The sequence below is a fragment of the Galeopterus variegatus genome, unplaced genomic scaffold, assembly GCF_000696425.1.
Source record: "Galeopterus variegatus unplaced genomic scaffold, G_variegatus-3.0.2 Scaffold9206, whole genome shotgun sequence".
In the NCBI taxonomy this organism is placed as follows: domain Eukaryota; kingdom Metazoa; phylum Chordata; class Mammalia; order Dermoptera; family Cynocephalidae; genus Galeopterus; species Galeopterus variegatus.
In genome coordinates this window covers 7692-30220 of record NW_007735317.1, presented here as the reverse complement: position 1 = coordinate 30220, position 22529 = coordinate 7692, and the positions used below count along the sequence as shown (strand labels likewise).

General features: G+C 35.2%; 1 protein-coding gene across 1 annotated transcript in view; it reads right to left on the bottom strand.

Moving 5' to 3' along the window:
- Positions 1-22529, bottom strand: part of MPP6 (membrane protein, palmitoylated 6 (MAGUK p55 subfamily member 6)) — a 54077-nt gene that overhangs the window by 28446 nt on the left and 3102 nt on the right. Inside the window, exons 2-6 of the mRNA XM_008593469.1 lie at positions 18353-18505; positions 17352-17579; positions 3587-3718; positions 1501-1600; positions 1094-1162 (exon numbers count right to left, since the gene is read on the bottom strand). Of these exons, the coding sequence (XP_008591691.1) occupies positions 1094-1162; positions 1501-1600; positions 3587-3718; positions 17352-17579; positions 18353-18439 (616 nt within the window). The 5' untranslated portion in view covers positions 18440-18505. The remainder of the gene's footprint in view (positions 1-1093; positions 1163-1500; positions 1601-3586; positions 3719-17351; positions 17580-18352; positions 18506-22529) is intronic.

The following is a 22529-nucleotide window of genomic DNA, read 5'->3' as shown; positions in this document are numbered from 1 at the left end:
TTTGAAGTACCCTCATATATTACATATTATTATTACTATAATTCTCAATCTGTGGTAATAACACTTCTTCCTCAAATTATCTTAACAGCAACTTTTTCTTTGCAGTTTCTTCAAAGCAGATTAAACCAGTACTAAGAAAGAAAAGGCCCACTTCTTCCTTCTATATTATTTCCTTTATAGTATGCTATTTAGTTTATGTATTACCAGTATAGAGGTAGCTCTGAAGTCAAGAAAGTACTTTAAAAACGGTCAATTCCTTTGATAAAGCCTCCAGAGCCTTCAATTCAAAACACTGCATTTCACTCCATCACCCTCCATAACTGAGAAGAATAAATATGGTAGTTTCCATATTTGTCTTTTTTCTTTCCTTAACAGGGAAGGGCTACCCATCCAGGTCTGATATTTTATTTTTTAAGTTTTTAAAAAACTTCTTTCAGCTTTATTGAGGTATAATTGACAAACAGGAATTATATATATTTAAGGTGTATGACTTCATGTTTTGATATATGTATACATTATGAAAGACCACCACAAAGAAGCTAATAATATATCCATCACTTCACATAGTTACCATTTCTTTCTTTTTCTAAACATTTATCTTTCTTTAAGACTAAAAGATTTCGGAAAGAATCCCACTAGATCAGACCAAGATTCATTTGGTTGGTGCTATTTTTCCAAAAGTATTATAGACAAATGTTAAGGCAGAATTCAGTTGCCCTTAATCATAATTCTTTTAATACCTTCATAAGGGCATTCTACCTTTTAGAAATGGCACATAAATTACTATTTCAAAATTATCTGAATAGTTTCAATTATAACATCACTCCATTAATACAAGCATAAATCCTAACCACCAATTCATTTTGTTGTAAACTATACTCACAAATTAAATCACACTTGTAGTACATATAATATCAAGATTTAAATAATTTCTTTACATTATATTGGACCATGTGTTCACATGCCAGCCCCCTTGCAATGGGGTACTAATGTGAATTACATTTTAAATTATACATTTAGAGTTTATGCTATACTAATTAACGACATATAAAGCTCTCTCACTTGTATTTCTAAAAAAGTATTTAAAACATACCTGCATTCCTGGTTGTGAGATACATCATCTTTTTCTTTTTTTTGCTACTTATAGTTCCACAAAAAGGTCCTGAAGGATGACAAGACGAATATAACTTAAGAAGTATATCAGAAGATGATAAAATTACACTGTAGTATTCTATAGGGGTGGGAGAATTATCTTCCCAATGTTGCAGCCTGGGAAGCAAAAGGGGGCAGGGTGAGTTAAGCCACTGAATTTTGATACTCTACCAGCAGGTGGCAGAAAGGGATCAAAACGATTATTTTTGAGAGAGATTTAAAATAAAGCATATGGGAGGGATTCATTCTAGATATATTTTAATAAATTCATTTGCTTATTCAGACAGAAGAGGCAAAGAAAGGTGGCCACACTGGATTGCTTGTTACTTATTGTGTTGAACTCATCACCTGAGTTGTCCCAGTCTCTTCTAACAAATGCCTTTCTCTTCTCCTCCAGGAACTGGCTTGGAATGAGACCAGCGCTTCCTCCCTCTTTTACATGGCTAGCCTAGAATCAAATTAACGAATTACATATCTCAGCGACCAAAATTTGAGACCATACTCTAATAAGTAGGATAAGCAGTGGTTTAAAAAAAAAAAAAGTCACATTTGTTCTTAAAAACAACCTTGAGATTTAAATCTATGGCACTTTCATTTAAGATACTTAAATGCTTTATTTAGCATTGAAGAATCAATTGGCACCTAAAATTCTTCATATCTGTCATTTTGGGACCCAAATGCAAAGGTATATAGGCTCTTTATATTACTGAAACTTTTTATTTATAATACTAAGTCAAAGAAGGGAAAGAAATAAATGCTATTCTATAGTAAGGTGTTTTAAAAGAACATTTGCTCTAGCACCCTTTAATAAAACATTTACTATCAACCTTAATCCTACTATGTTAGTATTTCCTGATGCCAAATCAATGAAAAGGAGACAGTACTGGGAATACAGAATGTAGATTTTAATTCACGCTACCAGAAATGTGAATATCCTGAGAGGCAGCAAATTTAAAATAAGTAAAACTTCACCTAATGTCAAAAAATTAATGTTAAAAATAAAATCCAAAGGAGTTTTATTTTCAAATAGTGGTTGGAGAACTGGCTACTAATGGCTTATCTCACAAAGTTAGTGTCCTTATCCTTACAACTAGCATAGAAAATCTGGTATCATTTTTAGCAATTAAAATCCTAAAAAATAGAAAAAAAGTAATGGACTATCAAAATGTAGGAAGAGATTGAGATAATGGTGACAGGACTAGAAAATTAAGAGATGTCATTCATAGAAAACGGAAAAGAGAAGGAAAATTAGAATACTTCAATAAAGGAAATAGCCATCCAAAACAGATTTTTATTTTTATAAGATGACCGGTAAGGGGATCTTAACCCTGGACTTGGTGTTGTCAGCATCATGCTCTCCAAGTGAGTCAGGGGCCGCTCTCAAAACAGATTTTTAAAATGAGGTTTCAGAGAAATTCCGTGGATACCTTTTAAAATCATGAATTTTGTTTAATCTACCCACTTCTTAATTATCTCATCATATAGTGCACTTATACATATGTCGTAATTTAAATGTAGGACACATCAGTAAGATTGTTTTCATTCTGTGATTCAATTCCCTTTAGAAGTCAATATAATTTATTACAGCTAATGTGAGTTACCAATAATATCTCAGTTAATTTTAAGAGTTTAGTGCTAGGTACTGGGTCCTTTTCTCTTACATCTTGTTCTTTAGTCAGACTCTCATTTGCCCTGATTGTTTAAGGGGTCTCAGACTTTCTGATTTGTCAGTTTCTCCAGTTCAAATGCTGTGGTTGTTAGCTGATGTAAACAATTACAAAAACTTATTATTGTTGCTAGATATTTCTGAAAGCTGTATTAGGAGAAAGGAAAAGAATACCAACAAACAGATCTTCCGGAAAATGGAGAGAGAGAAAAATATAGTGATAACATACATCTTTTTCCATATATACAGATTTTAATCCAAGACCAAACAAAACTCATAGAGCAAACTTTCGTTTTTCAATAATGGAGAAGAGGTGGACAAATAGATTTAGGACTTAAAGACATTATGCTTTACTTGCCATTAACATACATAGATGGAGAGACAAGAGGAAGACTACTATAAAATTAGTAGAAGGCTCCTAGCTGAAACAAACAAAAACCAAACATTGAAAAGGGATGGTCCCAAGTGAGTTCTTCTTACTCAACAGAATATTTTAACGCAATCACCCATGTGAAAGAACCAATCGGTTTTGTCCTTAAACCAATGGGATAGAACCACAGGCTGGTTAATTCTTTATTTAATTACAGCTACTCACAAATTCCCTCTCAATTTGGTCTTATGTCTATGAAATTAGCCATGAAGCAGGAGCTGTTCATGTGGGAAAAACCATTGGAACAAATGCTAATACCTTCTTTCTGAATATTCAAATGCTGGCCAAATCTAAAATTAAAAACAGAAAAACAGGTGAAGAAATATGGAGAAGCATACCTGCCACCAATTTGGATCTTCTCTGTTTACAATCTGAAGAATTTCTCCTTTGGAAAACTTCAATCCTGCTTCTTTGCAGGGTATCAAGTTATCATTGTATGGATTGTAATCAAAATGACACTTCACAAATACCTAAAACACAAAGCACAGTTAAAAATACTATAGATGATGTATCATTTGCCACTGGATATTTGAAATTCTTTTTAAACCACTGTGATTTAATTGTCACTGACAATGTAGTTAGTACTTCAGATAAGGAACTTGTCTCTCACAAACAAAAATCGTTAGTAGAATATTAATAATTTGGTATCAGAAAAATAAGAAATGAATATTAATATTATTAAAATTTCATTTCTATTTTAATGTCTAATCTTAAATCAACAAAGAGTTTGTTAATCATTCTATTCCACCATTCTTCCACTTTCCCTCAATCTTTTCACTTGATTTTCCAACCAGCACCACATAACAAGGCAAATAAATGCTACATTCCAATTGATATCATGAAATAATACATGCAGTTGACTTAAGGCGTATATTTCAGACATATTGGAACTGACTTTGTGAAAGGGCTATTAAAATCAAAATTAACAATAAAAGTTCATGTTGAAGTCAGACCTGAAATATATTTGGTGATCTTTTTTAAAAAAATAAAAACCCAACTTCGTCCCTGGTAAAACATATATATTTTTTTCCTTTTTGTCTTTTTTCGTGACCGGTAACAGGATCGCAACCCTCGGTGTCGCGCCCATACCGCAACCGGCAACGGGATCGCAACCCTCAGTGTCGCGCCCGCACTGTGCTCAACCAGTGAGCGGACTGGTCTTTATATGGGATCCGAACTCTCGGCGGGAGTGCCGCCGCACTCCCAAGCGCAGCACTCTACCGAGTGCGCCACCGGGCCGGCCCCCTGGTAAAATATTTTTTATTCACACAGGTTTACATTTGCTAGAACTAGTGTGGAAAACAGTTTTTCAGAATCATCTCGCTCTGATTTATATGCTCACCTTAAATTTAAATGATCAGTAATAAATCAATTATAAGACAAATACTGAAATCCAATTTAAATTCATTTAAGTATACACCTTTTTTAAAAATTTGCTTTATTAATAAAACTGTCATTACCACTGTTATGATCTCCAATATTTGAAATATTTCGCTTATTCACTTTAATTTGAATTCTAATTAAATTAAGCATTTTTAGTATTTGATGGCAAGTTCAGACCAACTGCTTTCTTAAAACGGTTGTTTCATACATATTTATAGAAATTCAAATGTTCTCTTCTATAAGAATTGCCTTAGCATTAATTAACAAGCAAACTTTAATAAGCAGGAAAGCACATTAGTCAAAATAACAATGTTATTTTTCTATTTATCATACTTCTATAATTATAACAATCAAGATATTCAAATAGCACAAGTTTATTACTGTGGTAAAAGTAATGTGATTGATGCATACTAAAGTAACATAAAAATAACTAAATTTGGGGATATATGACAAAATTTTAGTTGTTTACAATGGATGATTTTGTCAGAAAGCATTCAGAACATTTTCAATAACTTTGAAAGGGCTAAGTATTAATTTTTAAAAAAATCAATAAGCCAATAATTTTTTTCCTGATATCCAATTTTAGAAATACCTAAAAACCAAGCATACACACAATATTAGGACTGCTAAAATATGATAATTGGCTAACTTGACAAAGGCATGCAGTTCCATGCTTTGGCAATGGAAAAAACCCAAAATGATTAAGTTTAACCAAGGTAAATTTAGTTGACTGATAAGACAGAAAAACAGAGTACCAATGAATGTTCTGGAATGACACCATACCTGACGGATGTGTGCTGGATGTCGCTCCATACTCTTGCAACTCTAAAAATATATTTTCCACTTGCATAAATAAAGCCAGATTTTTAATTTATAATAAATTAACAAAATATAAGCAAACTATGTGCCTATTTTATTACTTCACTCATTCGGTAAAGCAACTACTTCCCTAATTAATTGTACACAGGGTAAGTTTCCTCGAAATTATAAACGATAGAAGCAAAAAATCAGAGGTATTTGAGATGAGGCAGAGAAAAAGGACTGGTATGCAAAATTATAAAAATATCTGCATACTCCTTACTTTTCAAGAAAGGTGCACTGAAAGAAGAATAGTAAGAGCATGTTGTCATGTAATCATGAACATGTTTATCATTCTTATGTGTGGGACAGAATATATTTTGTAACCATAAAGCTTAGGCTTTACAAGATAATCCAAATTTCAAACATTTGTTCCCCCACTCCATCAAATTGTTCTGGAAATGTCATTATTTATGGAATGTAAATCACATCTTGCAAATGTAAAAGATTTCTAGAAGAAACAATTCTTATTTTTCTTTTGCCGAACTAATATTGGAACATTACTCTCATGCCCAAAATCTCCGATTAACCTAGTTTTACTTCAAACTATAAAAATTTCTGAAAAATCAATTAACCCAACCTTTGATCTAAGTATTTTATGATGACCTTAAGAGCATTAAAGATTTGAGTAGATTTAGTATAATTATATTTTATTAAATGCATTTTAAAGTGCTTCAATAATAGGCTATAAATGTTAATTGCTAGTTCATTATTAAATTACTTAAACACCATCTACTAAAATATTTCAATTTCCTATTCTTATTACTAAAAGTAAAAACTGAATGGCCAACAATTTAAAGTAGATAGAATAGTGAAAAGGAAGTGCAAATGGCTTTTAAATACAGATGATGTTCAATCTCACTCGGGGTAGAGATACAAATTCTTCCTATTAGATTAGCAGAAATCCAAATATTTGATAACATTCTGTAGATAGGACTATGATCTAATAGGCATTTTCGTAACACGCTTGTGGAAGAATGGTTCACCCCTTGGGGGTGGGTGTAGGGTGGGGACAGTTTGGCAACAGGTATCAAGATTACAAATGCATAAACCATCTGACCTAGTAATCCACTTCTGGGAATGTATTCAATAGTTACATTACTCGGATACAGGCAAAATGACTTATGCCCAAGACTATGAATTATTGCTATTCCTAATAGCAAAAGATTGGAAGCAATCTAATTATTTAACAATAGGGAACTAGTTAAACAAATGATGATAAGTCTATGCAATGTAACACTATAGCTGTTAAATAAGGGTGTGTGTGTGAGAAAGAGAGGAGGAAGTCTGTGCACCAATAAGAAAAGATTCTCAAGATATATGGTTAAGTGAAAAAATTAAGGTTAAAAATAGCATGTATACTATGCAACTTTTTCATGAAAAAGGAGATGGAAGGGGAATAAGAATGTGTAATTTTATTTACTTGCATATGAATAAAGAAACTCGAAAAATAAACTAATAGCATGGTTTCTTATTGTGGGGAGGGATGAGGACTAAGTTGATAGTTGAAAGGATTCAGAGGGAGACTTCAACTGAATACATATTAATATGTTTTGATTTTTGAACCATGGGAATGATTCACATATTCAAAAATTAAATTTTTATGGCAATAAAAGTAAAGACAAAATGACTCCCACTTTGATTTAGACAAAGGAACAAGGATCCTCTAACCTAAAACCTAAGACATTGGACAAATATGAAAAAATGTTTCTTAAGATATCAGAGATCAGACAATGAAGACAGTCATTCCTAAAAGATGGGAACAAACAAGATGAGCTGCACAATTGCCATAACTAACTGCACAGAGAAAGTTTCCAGGTTGCAACTCAGGAAGGGAGAATCTAGGTGGAGCCTGGTGGTCTCCAAGTTGAGAAGATGAGCTAGGAGACCAGGGAGATCAAGGTGGCTACAGTGCATGGAACAGAGCATCAGCGAGGAAAGAGCTGCACAGAGAGGGCTCTAGAACTGTGGGGGACTCCCTCTTGTCCTTCCTTGAGTGCTGATTAATGCATGTCTATGAGGAAGCTACCTGAGCCTTCTCTCTGTGCAGCTCTTTCCTCATTGATGGTAAAGAGTTATTTGAAAGCATTACAGGAAACAATTATCAGGATTTCGTATAGGATCAAGAATAGTGTTTGTTCTCACCAGGCTGAGTGGAAAAATCCTCCTAATCTATGAGACACTGAGTAAAGTACTTAGAAGGGTCATGCCCTAGACTTACCCTGCTCTGGCTGCACCTAACAAAGCTTTAAAGGAAAGATCTGAAAGGATCAAACTACTCTCAAGTAATTTAACTGTATCTGAGAACAAAGCTTAAAAATATTTCTAACATAAAAATATCCAGCACTCAATAAGATAAAATTGATGATGCCTGGCAGCCAATCAAAAATCATCAAGCATGCAAAGAAGCAGGAAAATATAACCTATAACGAGGAGAAAAATCAGTTAACTAAGAGTGACCCAGAAACGACAAATATAATAGAATTAGTAGACCAATATGTTACAATGATTATTTTAACTTTACATTATTGTATTCATATATACAAGAAGCTAGTGGAAGGACTGGGCATGTTAAGTAGACACATGGCAGATATAAAAAAGACCCAATTCAAACTTCTAGAGATGAAATCTGAAATATCTGAGATGAAAAATATACCCCCTGTGATTAACAGCAGATTAGACACTGCAGAAGAAAAGATTAGTAAACTTAAAGACCTAAAAATAAAAATAATCCAACATGAAACACAGAGAAAAAAAGATTGAAATAAACAGACTATCCGGCTATGATACAACTTCAAGGAGCCTAATATACACATAACTGAAGTCACCAGAGGAGAAACAGGTGGGTAGAAACATTTGAAGAAAACAACAGTCAAAATTTTTCCAAGTTTGATAAAAGGAATAGTCTTTAAGGCAAACAAAGCTGGAAAAACTGAATATCAATATGCAAAAAAAAAATAATAAACTTTGATCCTTTCCTCATACACTATGCAAAAATTAACTCAGAGTAAATGGATCATAGAACTAGACTAAAGCATAGAACTATAAAACTTGTAGAATATAGGAGACAATCTTTATAATCTTGAGATATTTCTTACACAAAATAGCAAAAGTATAATTCACAAAAGAAAAAAAATTGATAACCTGGACTTGATCAAAATTAAGAACTTCTGCTCTTTGGATGACACTGTTGAGAGAATAAAAAGACTAGATAGGGACTAGAGGAAAATCTTTGCAAATCACAAATCTTATGAAGCATTTGTATCTAGAATATACAAAAGAGCACTCAAAACTAAATAAAAAAACAAACTTAATAAAAAATGGACAAAAGATTTGAAGATACTTCACCAAAGTAGATGGAAGTATGGCAAAAAAGCACATGAAAAGATGTTCAATAGTATTAGTCATTAGGGAAATGTAAATTAAAATTGCAATCAGATACCAATACATACCTAGCAGAATAGCTAAAATTAAAAAGACTGACCATACCAAATGTTGACAAAGATGCAGAGTAACTGAAACTCTCATACAATGTTGGTGGGAACATAAATTGGTACCATCACTTTTGAAAACAGTACCATCACTTTTGAAAACAGTATGGTCATTTCTTTAAAAGTTCAACATATACGTACTACATGACCCAATCTTCAACTCCTAGATATTCACCCAAGACTTACATGTAAATGTCCATAGCAGCTTTATTTGTAACAGCCCCAAACTGGTAACAATAAAAACATTCATCAGCCAATTAATGAGTAAACAAACCGTGGTATAGCCATGCAATGGAATACTACTTGTTAATAAAAAGGAATGAACTATCATACATACAACAACGTAAAAGAATCCCAAAATAATTAGCCAGAATGGCAAAACAAAACAAAACAAAATTCAAAAGACCCCATGAATGGTTCTATTTACATAAAAATATGATAAATGAAAACTTAATCTAGGGTGACAGAAATAAGAACAGTAGTGCCTGGAAGTGGGGGAGCGCAAAAGGAGAGCAGGAGGGCAGGATTACAAATGGACATAGGAAACTTCTGGGGTGACAGATATGTTCATCATCTCGATTGTGTTGATAGTTTCAGGGTGCATATATATGTTCACATTTATCAAACTGTTTTATCTCAAAGATATTTTTAAAAAGTAAAGGTAAAAATAGTAAAAGTACTGAGAAAATAAATTACACAGGAATATGCTGTGTTCATGCAAATGAAAATAATTAATGGGAGAAAAAAATCAAATGGATGAAATGGAGAAACAGCTCCATCATGACTCTGACGTTAAATCAGAAGGTGGCTAGAGATTTGTATGAGAATGTGTCGGCTAAACATGGTGCAAGTGTTGCTTACAGAACCTCAGTCTTATGCCACAGTTCCAGGTCCATCTGAGACTGCACATTAGAGTGAGTGACAAGTTGGTGAACAAAGTAATTGTGGTTGCTAAGAAGTTTGCCATGACAATAGCTAAGCTGATCAAAAAAGAACATTCTTTTTCTAAAGATTTTCACAGTATATGAACTTGGCCTACTTGGTTGAACACAGACACACACATTTTGAGATCAGCAAGGACAATAGTATATATGTCTGGTTTAAAAAGCTTTCAGGGGCAATAAATACTCCTATAATGTTAATATCCATTTGGGGACCACAAATTTAAGCTTTAGTTGGTAAAATAAAAAATCTATTAACCTAGACTGCTCAGAATTATACTAATCATAATTCTTAAATTTATATCACACTTGAATCATTGGTCCAAACAAGTACTGCTTTTATTTCTTTATTTATTTGATTAAATAATATAATAAATGTCATGGACTTGCTACCTAGAACAAAGGCTAGAACCCTAGCTGGTCTTCCTACCCTCATTCCATTCCATCCGATCATCCTAGTTTCCCCAACCAAGGTAAACCTTACCCTGGATCTTGTGTTCACAAATTCCTTACTTTTCTTTTTGTTTATAGTTCTATTGCATCTCTATGTATTCTTTAAAAGTATTTATTTAGTTATTTTAAACTAGGACAATGCTATGCATGTATAATTTTTGGGGGTTTACATGCTTGTTAACATGTTTCTGGCTGTAAGAATTGCTCCAGGAAATTATTGCATCTTTGTATATGTGAACATTCAACTTTAAGAAATATTACTAAACTTCACCAGTACTGAGAAAATAAATTACACAGGAATATGCTGTGTTCATGCAAATGAAAATAATTAATGGGAGAAAAAAATCAAATGGATGAAATGGAGAAACAGCTCCATCATGACTCTGACGTTAAATCAGAAGGTGGCTAGAGATTTGTATGAGAATGTGTCGGCTAAACATGGTGCAAGTGTTGCTTACAGAACCTCAGTCTTATGCCACAGTTCCAGGTCCATCTGAGACTGCACATTAGAGTGAGTGACAAGTTGGTGAACAAAGTAATTGTGGTTGCTAAGAAGTTTGCCATGACAATAGCTAAGCTGATCAAAAAAGAACATTCTTTTTCTAAAGATTTTCACAGTATATGAACTTGGCCTACTTGGTTGAACACAGACACACACATTTTGAGATCAGCAAGGACAATAGTATATATGTCTGGTTTAAAAAGCTTTCAGGGGCAATAAATACTCCTATAATGTTAATATCCATTTGGGGACCACAAATTTAAGCTTTAGTTGGTAAAATAAAAAATCTATTAACCTAGACTGCTCAGAATTATACTAATCATAATTCTTAAATTTATATCACACTTGAATCATTGGTCCAAACAAGTACTGCTTTTATTTCTTTATTTATTTGATTAAATAATATAATAAATGTCATGGACTTGCTACCTAGAACAAAGGCTAGAACCCTAGCTGGTCTTCCTACCCTCATTCCATTCCATCCGATCATCCTAGTTTCCCCAACCAAGGTAAACCTTACCCTGGATCTTGTGTTCACAAATTCCTTACTTTTCTTTTTGTTTATAGTTCTATTGCATCTCTATGTATTCTTTAAAAGTATTTATTTAGTTATTTTAAACTAGGACAATGCTATGCATGTATAATTTTGGGGGGTTTACATGCTTGTTAACATGTTTCTGGCTGTAAGAATTGCTCCAGGAAATTATTGCATCTTTGTATATGTGAACATTCAACTCTAAGAAATATTACTAAACTTCACCCGCCCATGTGGCTATACCAACTTACACTGCCACCAACTGTAAGTTATGCCAACTAACATTTAAGCAATGTAGAAGAGATGCTGTAGATTCACATCTATAATTTTTGCCAACTGATGGTATAAAAATGGGTATCTCACACATTGTGAGCTTTAATATATTTTCATTTGTTTATCAACGACTTTTTACTTGATTTTTTTTTATGTAGAGTGAAACAGGAACACAATTTCAAATAGCATCCCTATGAATAATCAATCCACCCCCCTATCTGGCCCCATTCATTGAGTAGTCTCTCTCTTTCTCATTGAAAGACATATTTCTGTTATATATCAAAGTAATATTTATGTGTAGGTCTCTTTCTGAGTTCTCTATTGCACTGATCATGCTGTTTATTCCTATACCAATACCACAATACCTTAATTCCCACACACTGATAATAAGCCCTTATTCTTGCCTTTCTGCTTCAAAAGCGTCTTGGATATTTATCTTATCAAATTCCATGAAAAACCCTGTTGGAATTTTGATTGGAATTCCATTGAATCCACAAGTCAATTTGAGGAAAACCGACATCCTCACAATAGTCATACGCCAGATAATGATGTGTTTTTGGTCAACAATGGACCGCATATACATACAAAGGTGGCCCCATATGATTATAATGGTGCTGCAAAATTCCTATTGCCTTCTGACATTCTAGTGCAATGCATTACTCACATGTTCATGGTGAAGCTGATGAAAACGAACCTACTGTGCTGCCATTTTAAAAATAGAAAAAAGCTTATAGAATAAGGATATTAAGAAAAAATATTTTTGTACAACTGTATGATATGTTTATATTTCAAGCCAAGTGTTATTGCAAAAGAATCAAAAAAATTTTAAAAATTAAAAAGTTTATGAAGCAAAAAAGTTATAGTAAGCTAAGGTTAATTTATTACTGAAGAAATAGACTTTTTTTTAGAAATTTAGTGCAGTCTAAGTGTACAGTGTTTATAAAGTCTACAGTAGCAGACAGTAACGACCTAGACCTTCATGTTCACTCACCACTCACTCACTGTCTCACCCAGAGCAACTTCCAGTCCTTCAAGCTCCACTCATGGTAAGTGTCTTTTACAGTTGTGCTATTTTTTATCTTTTATACTGAATTTTTACTGTACCTTTTCTATGTTTAGATACACAAATACCATTATGTTACAATTGCCTATAGTATTCAGTACAGTAACATGCTGTACAGGTTTGCAGCCTAAGAGCAATGGGCTATATCATATAGCCTAGGTGTGTAGTAGGCTATACCATCTAGGTTTCTGTAAGTGCATTCTATGATGTTCGTACAATGAAATCACCTAATGATGCATTTGTCAGATGTATCCCCATTGTTAAGCGACAAGTGACTGTATTGTATTCTTGTCCGTGAATATGATATATCTGTTTATATAGATCTTCTTCATAATTCTTTTGTGTACAGATCTTACTCCTAGACATAAATGTGACATTCTCTTACTCTATTGTAAATGATGTCTTAGTTACGTTTATAGATGTTTGTGGATGACATATAGAAATGCAACTGACTTTTGTATATTAATCTTATTTTCAACTACCTTGCTAAACTCTATTATTTCTAATAATTTATAGAAACAATATTTAATTTATATTTTGGGGGGAAGGTTCTATGCAAAGATCATATTAGCTGTAAATAAGTTTTATTTCCTTCTTTCCAAACCTTTTACTTCTATAATTTATTTTTGTTGTAAAGTGCTTATGGAACTTTTAAGAAAATATTGAGTAGAAGTGGTGCTAGTGAACATCCTTCTCCAGTTCCTAATTTTTTTTAAACTAGGCAAAGACTTTGTTCACCTTTATTTATTTATTTATTTATTCTGTCTTTTTTCGTGTCCGGCAACGGATCGCAACCCTCAGTGTCGTGCCCGTACCGGACCGGGACCTGCAACGGGATTGCGACCCTCGGTGTCGCGCCCGCACCTCGCTCAGCCAGTGAGCGGGAACCGGTCTGCATGTGGGATCCGAATCCTCGGCGGGAGCGCCATCGCGCTCCCAAGTGGCGCACTGTAGCAGTGCGCCACCGGGCCGGCCCCTGTTCACCTTTATTTTAAATTTTATTTTCTGTCTTCTTTGGCTTAATTAACTGCAAACAAACAATTGTATATAAGCAACAATTAAAAAGCAGCATTGTCTAAGGGCCTTGAAATTTAAAATATTACAGATCTATATGTCATCATATCCTAAACAAAATTTTAAAAGCAGTAAAAGTTCTTGAAATTTTATTATTTTTTAAGAATTTGAATCAATTCAATTTAGCCTCATTGTTGGAAGCCTCATCAAAATTCTGAACAAGTTCACCCTCCTCCTCACAGTTGTAAGCGGTGCTTTTCCACCCAGCTTCTGCCAGTGTCCTTAAGCCTGTTGACACCGAGCTGGTTTAAGATGCCAGGTGGCACTTCTGTTAGCCGCTTTGTCTCAACATGGCTGGTAATGGTGAACGTGTTTACTGCCAGAGATGTATGAACACTGGTATTGTGAAAGTGAATCACCATTCTCTGGTTTGCAAACATACCTACCTCTTTTAACATGAGAGATATTGCTCATTCCTAATTTCTTTAAGGAGAACTGAAGATTTTTATCATTTGTTATAACAGATATCATTTATTATGTCATCTGGGGGTAGTTCCTTTTTACCAATGCACAATTGTACCTGAAGTTTGGCAAGTTTCTCTTGGCTTATGATGGGCTCTTTCATTTTGTTGGGAGTGTAAATGAGGCTTCATGAGAGACTGGGTTGGCACTCAAGAGGTCTCAGGCAAACCAGCTGAGAGTCCAGTTTCTCATTTTAAATGGAAAGCTTCTAACATTCAACCACTCATAATAATATTTCTTCTAGTTTTTTAAAAAATTAAAATTAAGGAGGTCCCCTACTGTTCCTAACTTACTAATCTTTTAAAACAATCATGAATAGGTATTGAATTTTAGCAAATTCTCTATTGAGGTTATTCTCTGTTAAAGTATTTAGTTAACTACATGTATTTTCTAATATGAAACTATCCTAGCATACCCAGAATAAACTCAGCATGGACACATATATTATCTCTTTTATAACAATTAATTTTGATTTGCTAATATTTTATTGAAAATTTTTACAAGTATATCCTTGAGTGAAATGGATCTATAATTTCTGTTATGTTTTTGTTGTCCAGGTCATGCTGGCCTCAAAGAATGAGTAAGAGAGAATTCCCATCAGTTTGGCCTTAATAAACAAATGGAATTATGAATAGCCTCTGGGAACCTAACCTATTACATAAGTTGAAGAACCTCAGAATTGTTTAGGTTTTCTAACTAACCCTGGTCCTCGAATTTAAAAATATAGATTTTTATGTCCCATCAAAGATTTCGGACTTTTAGCAAGCACCTCAAATGATTCTGATAAAGCTGATCTATTGAGTGTGCTTTGAAAACCACCACCCTGGTAGGGAGAGTTCCTGGCTTTCATCTGCTCTCACAGCAGTCAGAGAAAGAGCTGATGAGCGCCTCCGCGCTTCCCAAGCGGCGCACTAGCACAGTGCGCCACTGGGCCAGCCCCATGGTGGAGCTTCTAGTGAAAGAGTTGAAAACTAAATGCCATGCTTCCCCTCAGCATCTTTTAGTAGTATGATCATGGTTTGTCCAGGACAGTCCTGGTTTGTGCCCACTGTTAGCAGAATGAATAATAGTTTCCCTTTTCATTTTAAAAAATGTCCCAATTTGGTCGCTCAGCCAGTGAGCGGGAACCGGTCTGTATGTGGGATCAGAACCCTCGGCGGGAGCGCCTCTGCGCTTCCCAAGCGGCGCACTAGCACAGTGCGCACTTAGCCCTCCTTTTGAAGCCTTCAGGTTATAAACTCTTTTTTTTTTTTTTTTATGGTAGGATAGGCCTGAGACTGCCTCAAGCTTGTCTGAACTCTTCTCCTCTACTTCAATCCCCTCCCTAAGCTCTAAACACTACGGGAAATCCAGAGTTTGAGAAATTACGAAATGGGGAAAAATTTATGCTTGAACCTGGGCTTAATATCCTTGCATTTCATACTATTCAGTTCACCAGGAGCAAAATCTATACCAGAATTTGGGCCAAAGCACTAGCTATTAATATTAATAGTACAAAAATTGATTTTGCCTGTAAAAGCCCATTATAGCCCTGGTGAGCTATAAGGATCTAGAGTTTGAACCACAGAAAGAGAAAACAAAACAAAAGAAAATGCTTCCTATCACAACTAATACATAATAATAAAACATAATAAATCTTAGATGTTATTCTTCCAATCTACTCAGGTCTAAGATAGGCCTCATGTTTTGATAATTGGAAATGTGCTAAATGAGGAATAAATGTTGCCTGAGAGGAACTAGTGATATGAAATGTCTAAGTTATAATTTCGTTTTTTCATGATTCTTTTCCTGAAGACAAGGTTTCTATCTTCATTCCAACCAAAGTTCATCACAAGCCTATTTATTCTCAGAAGTCCAATTTATACACTAAATATTCTATCCTATCTTCCAAAGATAGCTTTAAAGGGCATTCAAGAATGTTATTTAAAAAAAAATTGTATAGAAATATAAAAACTAGGCTTTTAAACTCTCATATTAACAATATAAAAATAAGATACACTGGCAGGATCTATGCATGAAAACTTATTTCACTCATATATAAATTATAAGTTTCTGGAATAAACCTGAACATTAGAGATATCGAACCTTTTCTTCAGTTCCAACACTCCTACCATAATTTTCACTTCATTCTTTGCAATTATGTTCTTACTTTTCCTTTCTTTACAATTCCATTATACATACCACTGTTACCTCATCACCACCATCACGACAATAACAGCCATTTTTGGAGTGCTCACTATCTGCCAGGTGCTGCTAGGAGAGTTGTATGTGAATTAACTCATTCTATCCTCATAACAATCTTTTGAGAAAAGTAATATTACCCCCAACTACATAGACGAGGACAGTGAAACACAGAGAAGGTAAGCTAATAAGTGGCAGCACTGGCATTTGAACCAAGCAGTCGTCTTAACCATTCATTACAGTTGTCTTACAAATCACCTCACACACCTTCAAAAATGTGCTACCTGGTTACATGACCTCATCTCTCTTCTTTTTGAAATTCACCCAGCATAAAGAGACTAGATGATCTCTATCATTAAAACATTCCCCTGTTCAATGATCTAGTTTACCTAAAATTAGTTACAAAATACAATCAAAGGTATGCAGTCCAGGTGTCCAAGATTTTCTTCATTCTGTACCCATCCTCCTTTCTGGCCTCATTCTTCACCTAGCCTATCACATGAACACTAAACTAGAGGTGGTCTGGACTAGATTCTTACCCACTCATAGGGCCTTATACAATGCCTAGAACATAAAAGATGTCAAAAATGTTTGCTAGATTAATAATCAAAAAGCCTTTATGGTTTTTCTGATAACTAGCTATAGGTTGTTATTATGACAGGGTTCATGGTGCTCACAAGGAAATTTCCTTTCTACTTCCTTTTATAATAGTAAGACAATGTTGTTTAAAAATTCAAAAACTCACTCATGACAAAATAAGGCAATTTAGAACAATTAAATCAGTTGTTTTTCTCTTTAGCAAAATATTAGCAACTGGTGGTTATAACTAACAGTATAATTAAAGAAAGAAAACTGTTCTTAATATTGTCAAAAATTTTATTACTAACCTGTTGAGGAGTAATGGTATCTCTATAACTTGGTAAGATTTTTAGGGTGACACTTCCACTAATATTTTTCAGTAATTCTTGTAATTCCTTTGGATTGTTTCCAACCTCATGGCCATTGACTTCTTTAATGATATCTCCCACATGAAGCAGACCTTGTCGATCTATCATTCCTCCATGAAGGATTCGGGCGATTACCAAATCATTATTTTCAACTCTAAATGTTACACCCTAAAGGAAATAAGAAACAGAATTATTATTTATTTTATTTTATTATGGAGAAATACCTAACTATTCAAGAATATATATAAGAAAATAATTCTAAAACTAGGTAAATGAATTGTTCTTACTTTCTCCATGTTGTCTCCTAACTGTCAATATTTCAACCCCATTAGATTGTGTACATATGTGACAATAAAAACACTCCATAAAAACAGACTTCCATGCTAAAAATGAAACATATACTAGTATCTAGGCTGTATTCCACAGGATAAAAGGAAGGTCAAGGGAATAAGAAAAGTTACTTGTGCATTCTGATGAACTTATTGTTGCCTTTTCATTTTGTCCATCACTTTTCTTATAGTCAGGATCCAGAAATAATAATTTTAGCAGGAAATAGTAACCTTTACTATTTATATAGCCCCACTATGGCTGCGATTTTTAATAGGAACTTTCTTCTGTGTTTTGATACTGTCATTAGTAAGCAACCTGAGTTCATTTCTTCAAGGGTAGGAAGAAATGGAGTAGTTATCTTCTGGAATTTTTGCTACCTGTTGGCATACTTGTAGCTTCTACTTTAGTTTAACTTTTCATTTTAGTTTAATTTTGTAGGTTAAATCAAGCTGAGAGAGCATCAGCTGTGTATTTACACATAGGTCAAAAAAGATTGATAAAACAAGCAAATATAGTTTTCATAATACATTATGGACAGGAAAAAAAAGAGTGACTGAACCACAAATTATGTCAAATTTCAGACTTAAGAAGGCACTGATCTTTCTACTCACCAATGGTTCCCCAGCTCTTTTGTGAATTCCAAGAATACGAATGGCATCTACTGGTAATAACTGATTATTGATAGAAGAATTATTCATTTCTGGGCTTGATGGAGGTGAATCATAACACTTTGATGCCACAATATCATGGGCCTCCAAGAGTGACTATAAGGAGGAATCGAAACAGCCTGTGGTTATTAGCCACTGATGGAATAAGTTGCTAAAAATAATTAGTTAGTTCTTTATTCCAACAGAGTACTAAGAGTTTCCAAGGCACACATTATTAAATTCTCAAAGATGAGTTAAACCAACTATATATAGAATCTGTTTAAGAAATATAAAAATAATAATAATTTTTATTAATAATAAAATAATATGATATTCCTTGTTTTATATTTAAAGAGACAGACAGAGTTCGGTGACATATTTTTAAAGTGGCCTATTCACTGGAAACTGAATCTAGGTTTCCAAGTCTGGTGCAATGAAGGCACTGGATTTCATTGCCACCACTGTCATCATCATCATTCGATATTTATCATCAATCTCTATTTATCAGATATCATAAAAACTAAAATGACAGGGACCCTAATTTTTACCCTAATATTGCTATGTCAATAACACAATATACTTTTTACATGTATAAAATGTCTGTTAAAAAGATGTCCAATAGAAAATGGATAAATATCTGCATCTTATATTGGAGATAGGAAATTTTATATTACTAGTAAAGTTTTTAGTTTATAAAAGATACATTTTTTTGTGGAAGAAAATAAGTCTGTAATGGCCTTCTTCAGGACTATAACAAAAAATGTTTTTATTATGTTTTTTGGTAGATGGAATGCCAGTTCAAAAACAGTAAATCAAAATAGAAAGAAGGATGGGCCGGCCCGGTGGCGCACTGCTACAGTGCGCCGCTTGGGAGCACGGTGGCGCTCCCGCCGAGGGTTCGGATCCCACATACAGACTGGCCGCTCACTGGCTGAGCGAGGTGCGGGCGCAACACCGAGGGTTGCGATCCCGTTGCCGGTCACGAAAAAAGACAAAAAGGAAAAAAAAAAATAGAAAGAAGGAAGTAAATATCAACAGGTTCAGAACAGAAGCAATCAGAATATTGGCTTAATTGGTAATTTCTGATCATTTCATAAAACAATTTGTAAGAGACTAGAGAAAAAATTCAAAAAGAAATAGAAACCCACAAAGTCATACGTAAGGATTCTTCCTATAAATTCTGGAAGTTATGGGCTGGCCCATGACTCACTTGGGAGAGTGTAGTGCTGATAACACCAAGGCCATGGGTTCAGATCCCTATATAGGGATGGCCAGTTAGCTCACTTGGGAGAGTGTGGTGCTGACAACACCAAGTCAAGGGTTAAGATCCCCTTACCGGTCATCTTTTAAAAAATAAATAAAATAAATAAATAATAAATAAATAAAAAATAAATTCTGGAAGTTATTCAAAGCTCTAATCTGGGCTGCTTAGTTTTCTTGGGCAGTATTACTACCCCCATGACTTGAACCACTGCTTACATACTGATGACTCCCAATTTGACATCTCCAGTCCAGAACTCACATGTGCTGCAGATTCATATACTCAAAATCTGCCCACAAAATCTGGACAAAGTCATGGCAATTTGAAAATCAAAAAGAGCAAGGATTGTAGAGGACTGAAACACTGAATTGATGAAAACTTCATAGGCCCACAACACTATTTAAAAACAGAAGGACCAAAAAAACTCATTTGAAACTGCTATCTTAAACAACTCTTTACTTTAAAAAGTGATAAAGGGAAGGATCAAGCATGTTCCTGCCTTTTCAGTAAGAAATGCATTATAAGATAAATAACTAGCCCAGCTAATAAATGTAGAGTCAGCGAATTTGAAAAATGTCGTTTTGCGACCTCTCATGAAAATATTGACTTAGTTAAGGATTATTTATTTGTGTTCATCAGTAAGTAAATAAGAAATAGAATTTGTATAACGTTAGACTAATAACACAGTAGAGATTACTTCCTAGTGGAGAAGATTTCAAAGAAAGGATTACACCATCATCGCTTTTAATCAAGGGACCAATCTCAGTACCCGTAGTGGTTGGCTCACCAGGTATTATACATCTTCCGATGTAGTTTAATGCATGTAGCATCACATCACTTAAGATGCATTCTAGCTCCAAATAATTAACTTGAAATATCAACATTCTAGACAGGACTTCTGTTTACAGTGGGGAAGCAACCAGACAAATCGAGGGAGTGGAACATTCTCCAGGACGATAGTGTGGTCTCTTCAATAGGTCAATGTCATAATCAAGAGGGAAAGGGGCGGTTTAACAAGATGCCACACATGGACCTAGGTTGGAAACCTGCATGTACAAACCAGCTTTCAACAATATTTTGGTGTCAAATGGAAAGGTCTGAATATGTATGTATATTACACGAGACAGAAGTTCATTGAAATTAAAAAGTAGAAATCAATAATTTAAAAAAAGGAGAGACTTCCAGTCAAGATGGCGGAATAGACAGTTCCCAGTGTCACTCTCTCCGACAAATCAACCGATTTACAACTATAAAAATGTAACAACAGCCAAGCTGGGGCCGCTGGAACTCAGGGGAAGAGGAGGAGAGACCTACGGAGTTCATGAAGGCGGAAGAAACCATGATGAGAGAAAGAAAAAACTGCTCTGAGTGTTTTGGGCTGTGGCTGCTTTAAGACCCAAGCTGCTGAGTGCATGCAGCAGGAGCTGGCAGAAGCTGGAGCTGTGCCCTTCAGATGGAGTTACTTGGAGGTGGCAGGGGAGAAGAGGCCTTGGTGGCTCCCAGGATAGCAAGACCACTAATAGTGTTCCCATGGACCCACACAGGAGAGAGGAGCAAGAACAGCTGAAAAAGGGGAGCCACTCAGAGGCCGGTGAGACATAAAGGACTGGAACAGGGCCTGTCCCATGGGAAGTGTTTGGGGCATGGGCAGTCGGGGAGACAGGCCCATTGGGAGAACACTGGAACACAGCAAGGACAGCTAATCCGCCCCCAATCAATGCAGGACCACTCAGAGGAGACTGGTCAGGAATACAGAATTGCAGGGGTGCAGTTTGACAAAAAAACTCAGGCCCAACTCAGGTGCACCAATTATCTGGAGAGCTGGAAGTACCTATAAGGTCAACCATGTAACACTAAGCTTCACAAAAAGCCTTCCCTAAGGAAACAGCAGCAAAGCAGCAATTTAGCTCAACAACACAGCCTCAAGTACTGGTTCCCACAGGATGTTCCCCCATTTTAGAAGTAAGCAAAGGACAAAAAATTAGTTCTGGCCCAGGCACACCACCAGTGCCTTGGGACCCACCAGGAGACATGAGGCATGGAGCCAGGGACTGGACCTCCCCCCAGAACCAGGCACACTGTCCCAGTACCTCGGGGCCCACCTGGGGACCCAAGGCATGGAGAAGTGGACCAGAGCCCATGTCCACAACCAGGCACACTGCCAGCATCTTGGGGCCCTGCCCAGAGTCCTGAGGCATGGAGCCAGGGATGGGACACTCCCCACAATCAGGCGCACCACCAGCACAAAGGAGCATGTCAAAAACGTCACTTCCATGTGGGTGGCCCACCATAGCCACCACAGTAACCATGGCTGCCACGAAAGTGGCTAGATGCCACAACCACCACACAGATGGTCCATCAGCCACTGGAGTTCATTGACACAAGGAGTGTCACTAGCAGATATAAAGAAAAGAAGAGGATGTCTCTCTCCACAAAGCTCATTTCAGAGTGACAGAAGAAGCATCTGCTCTATGATAATATTGGGGGACCTGATCACACCTCTCAGCATTGGACAGATCATCTAGGCAACAAATCAACAGAGTAACCATTATTCTTTTAGAAGGAGAGAAGAAATCTAGGGTAATTAGAGGGGGGAGGGAGAGGGGAATGGGGAGAGATTGGGCAAGGGTTGCATAAAGAATAATTATGATTTGTAACAATATATATGCTAGTAATATTGATTTGATCAACATATCTCAATGTTGAACCCAAAAAATATGTATAATAAATTTTGATTCAATAAAAATTAAAAAAATAAATAAATAAATAAATAGTTAAATTAAATTAAAAAAATTAAAAAAGGGTAAGGCTGGCTGGTTAGCTCAGTTGGTTTGAGCATGGTGCTGATAACACCAAGGTCCAGGGATCAATCCTTACACT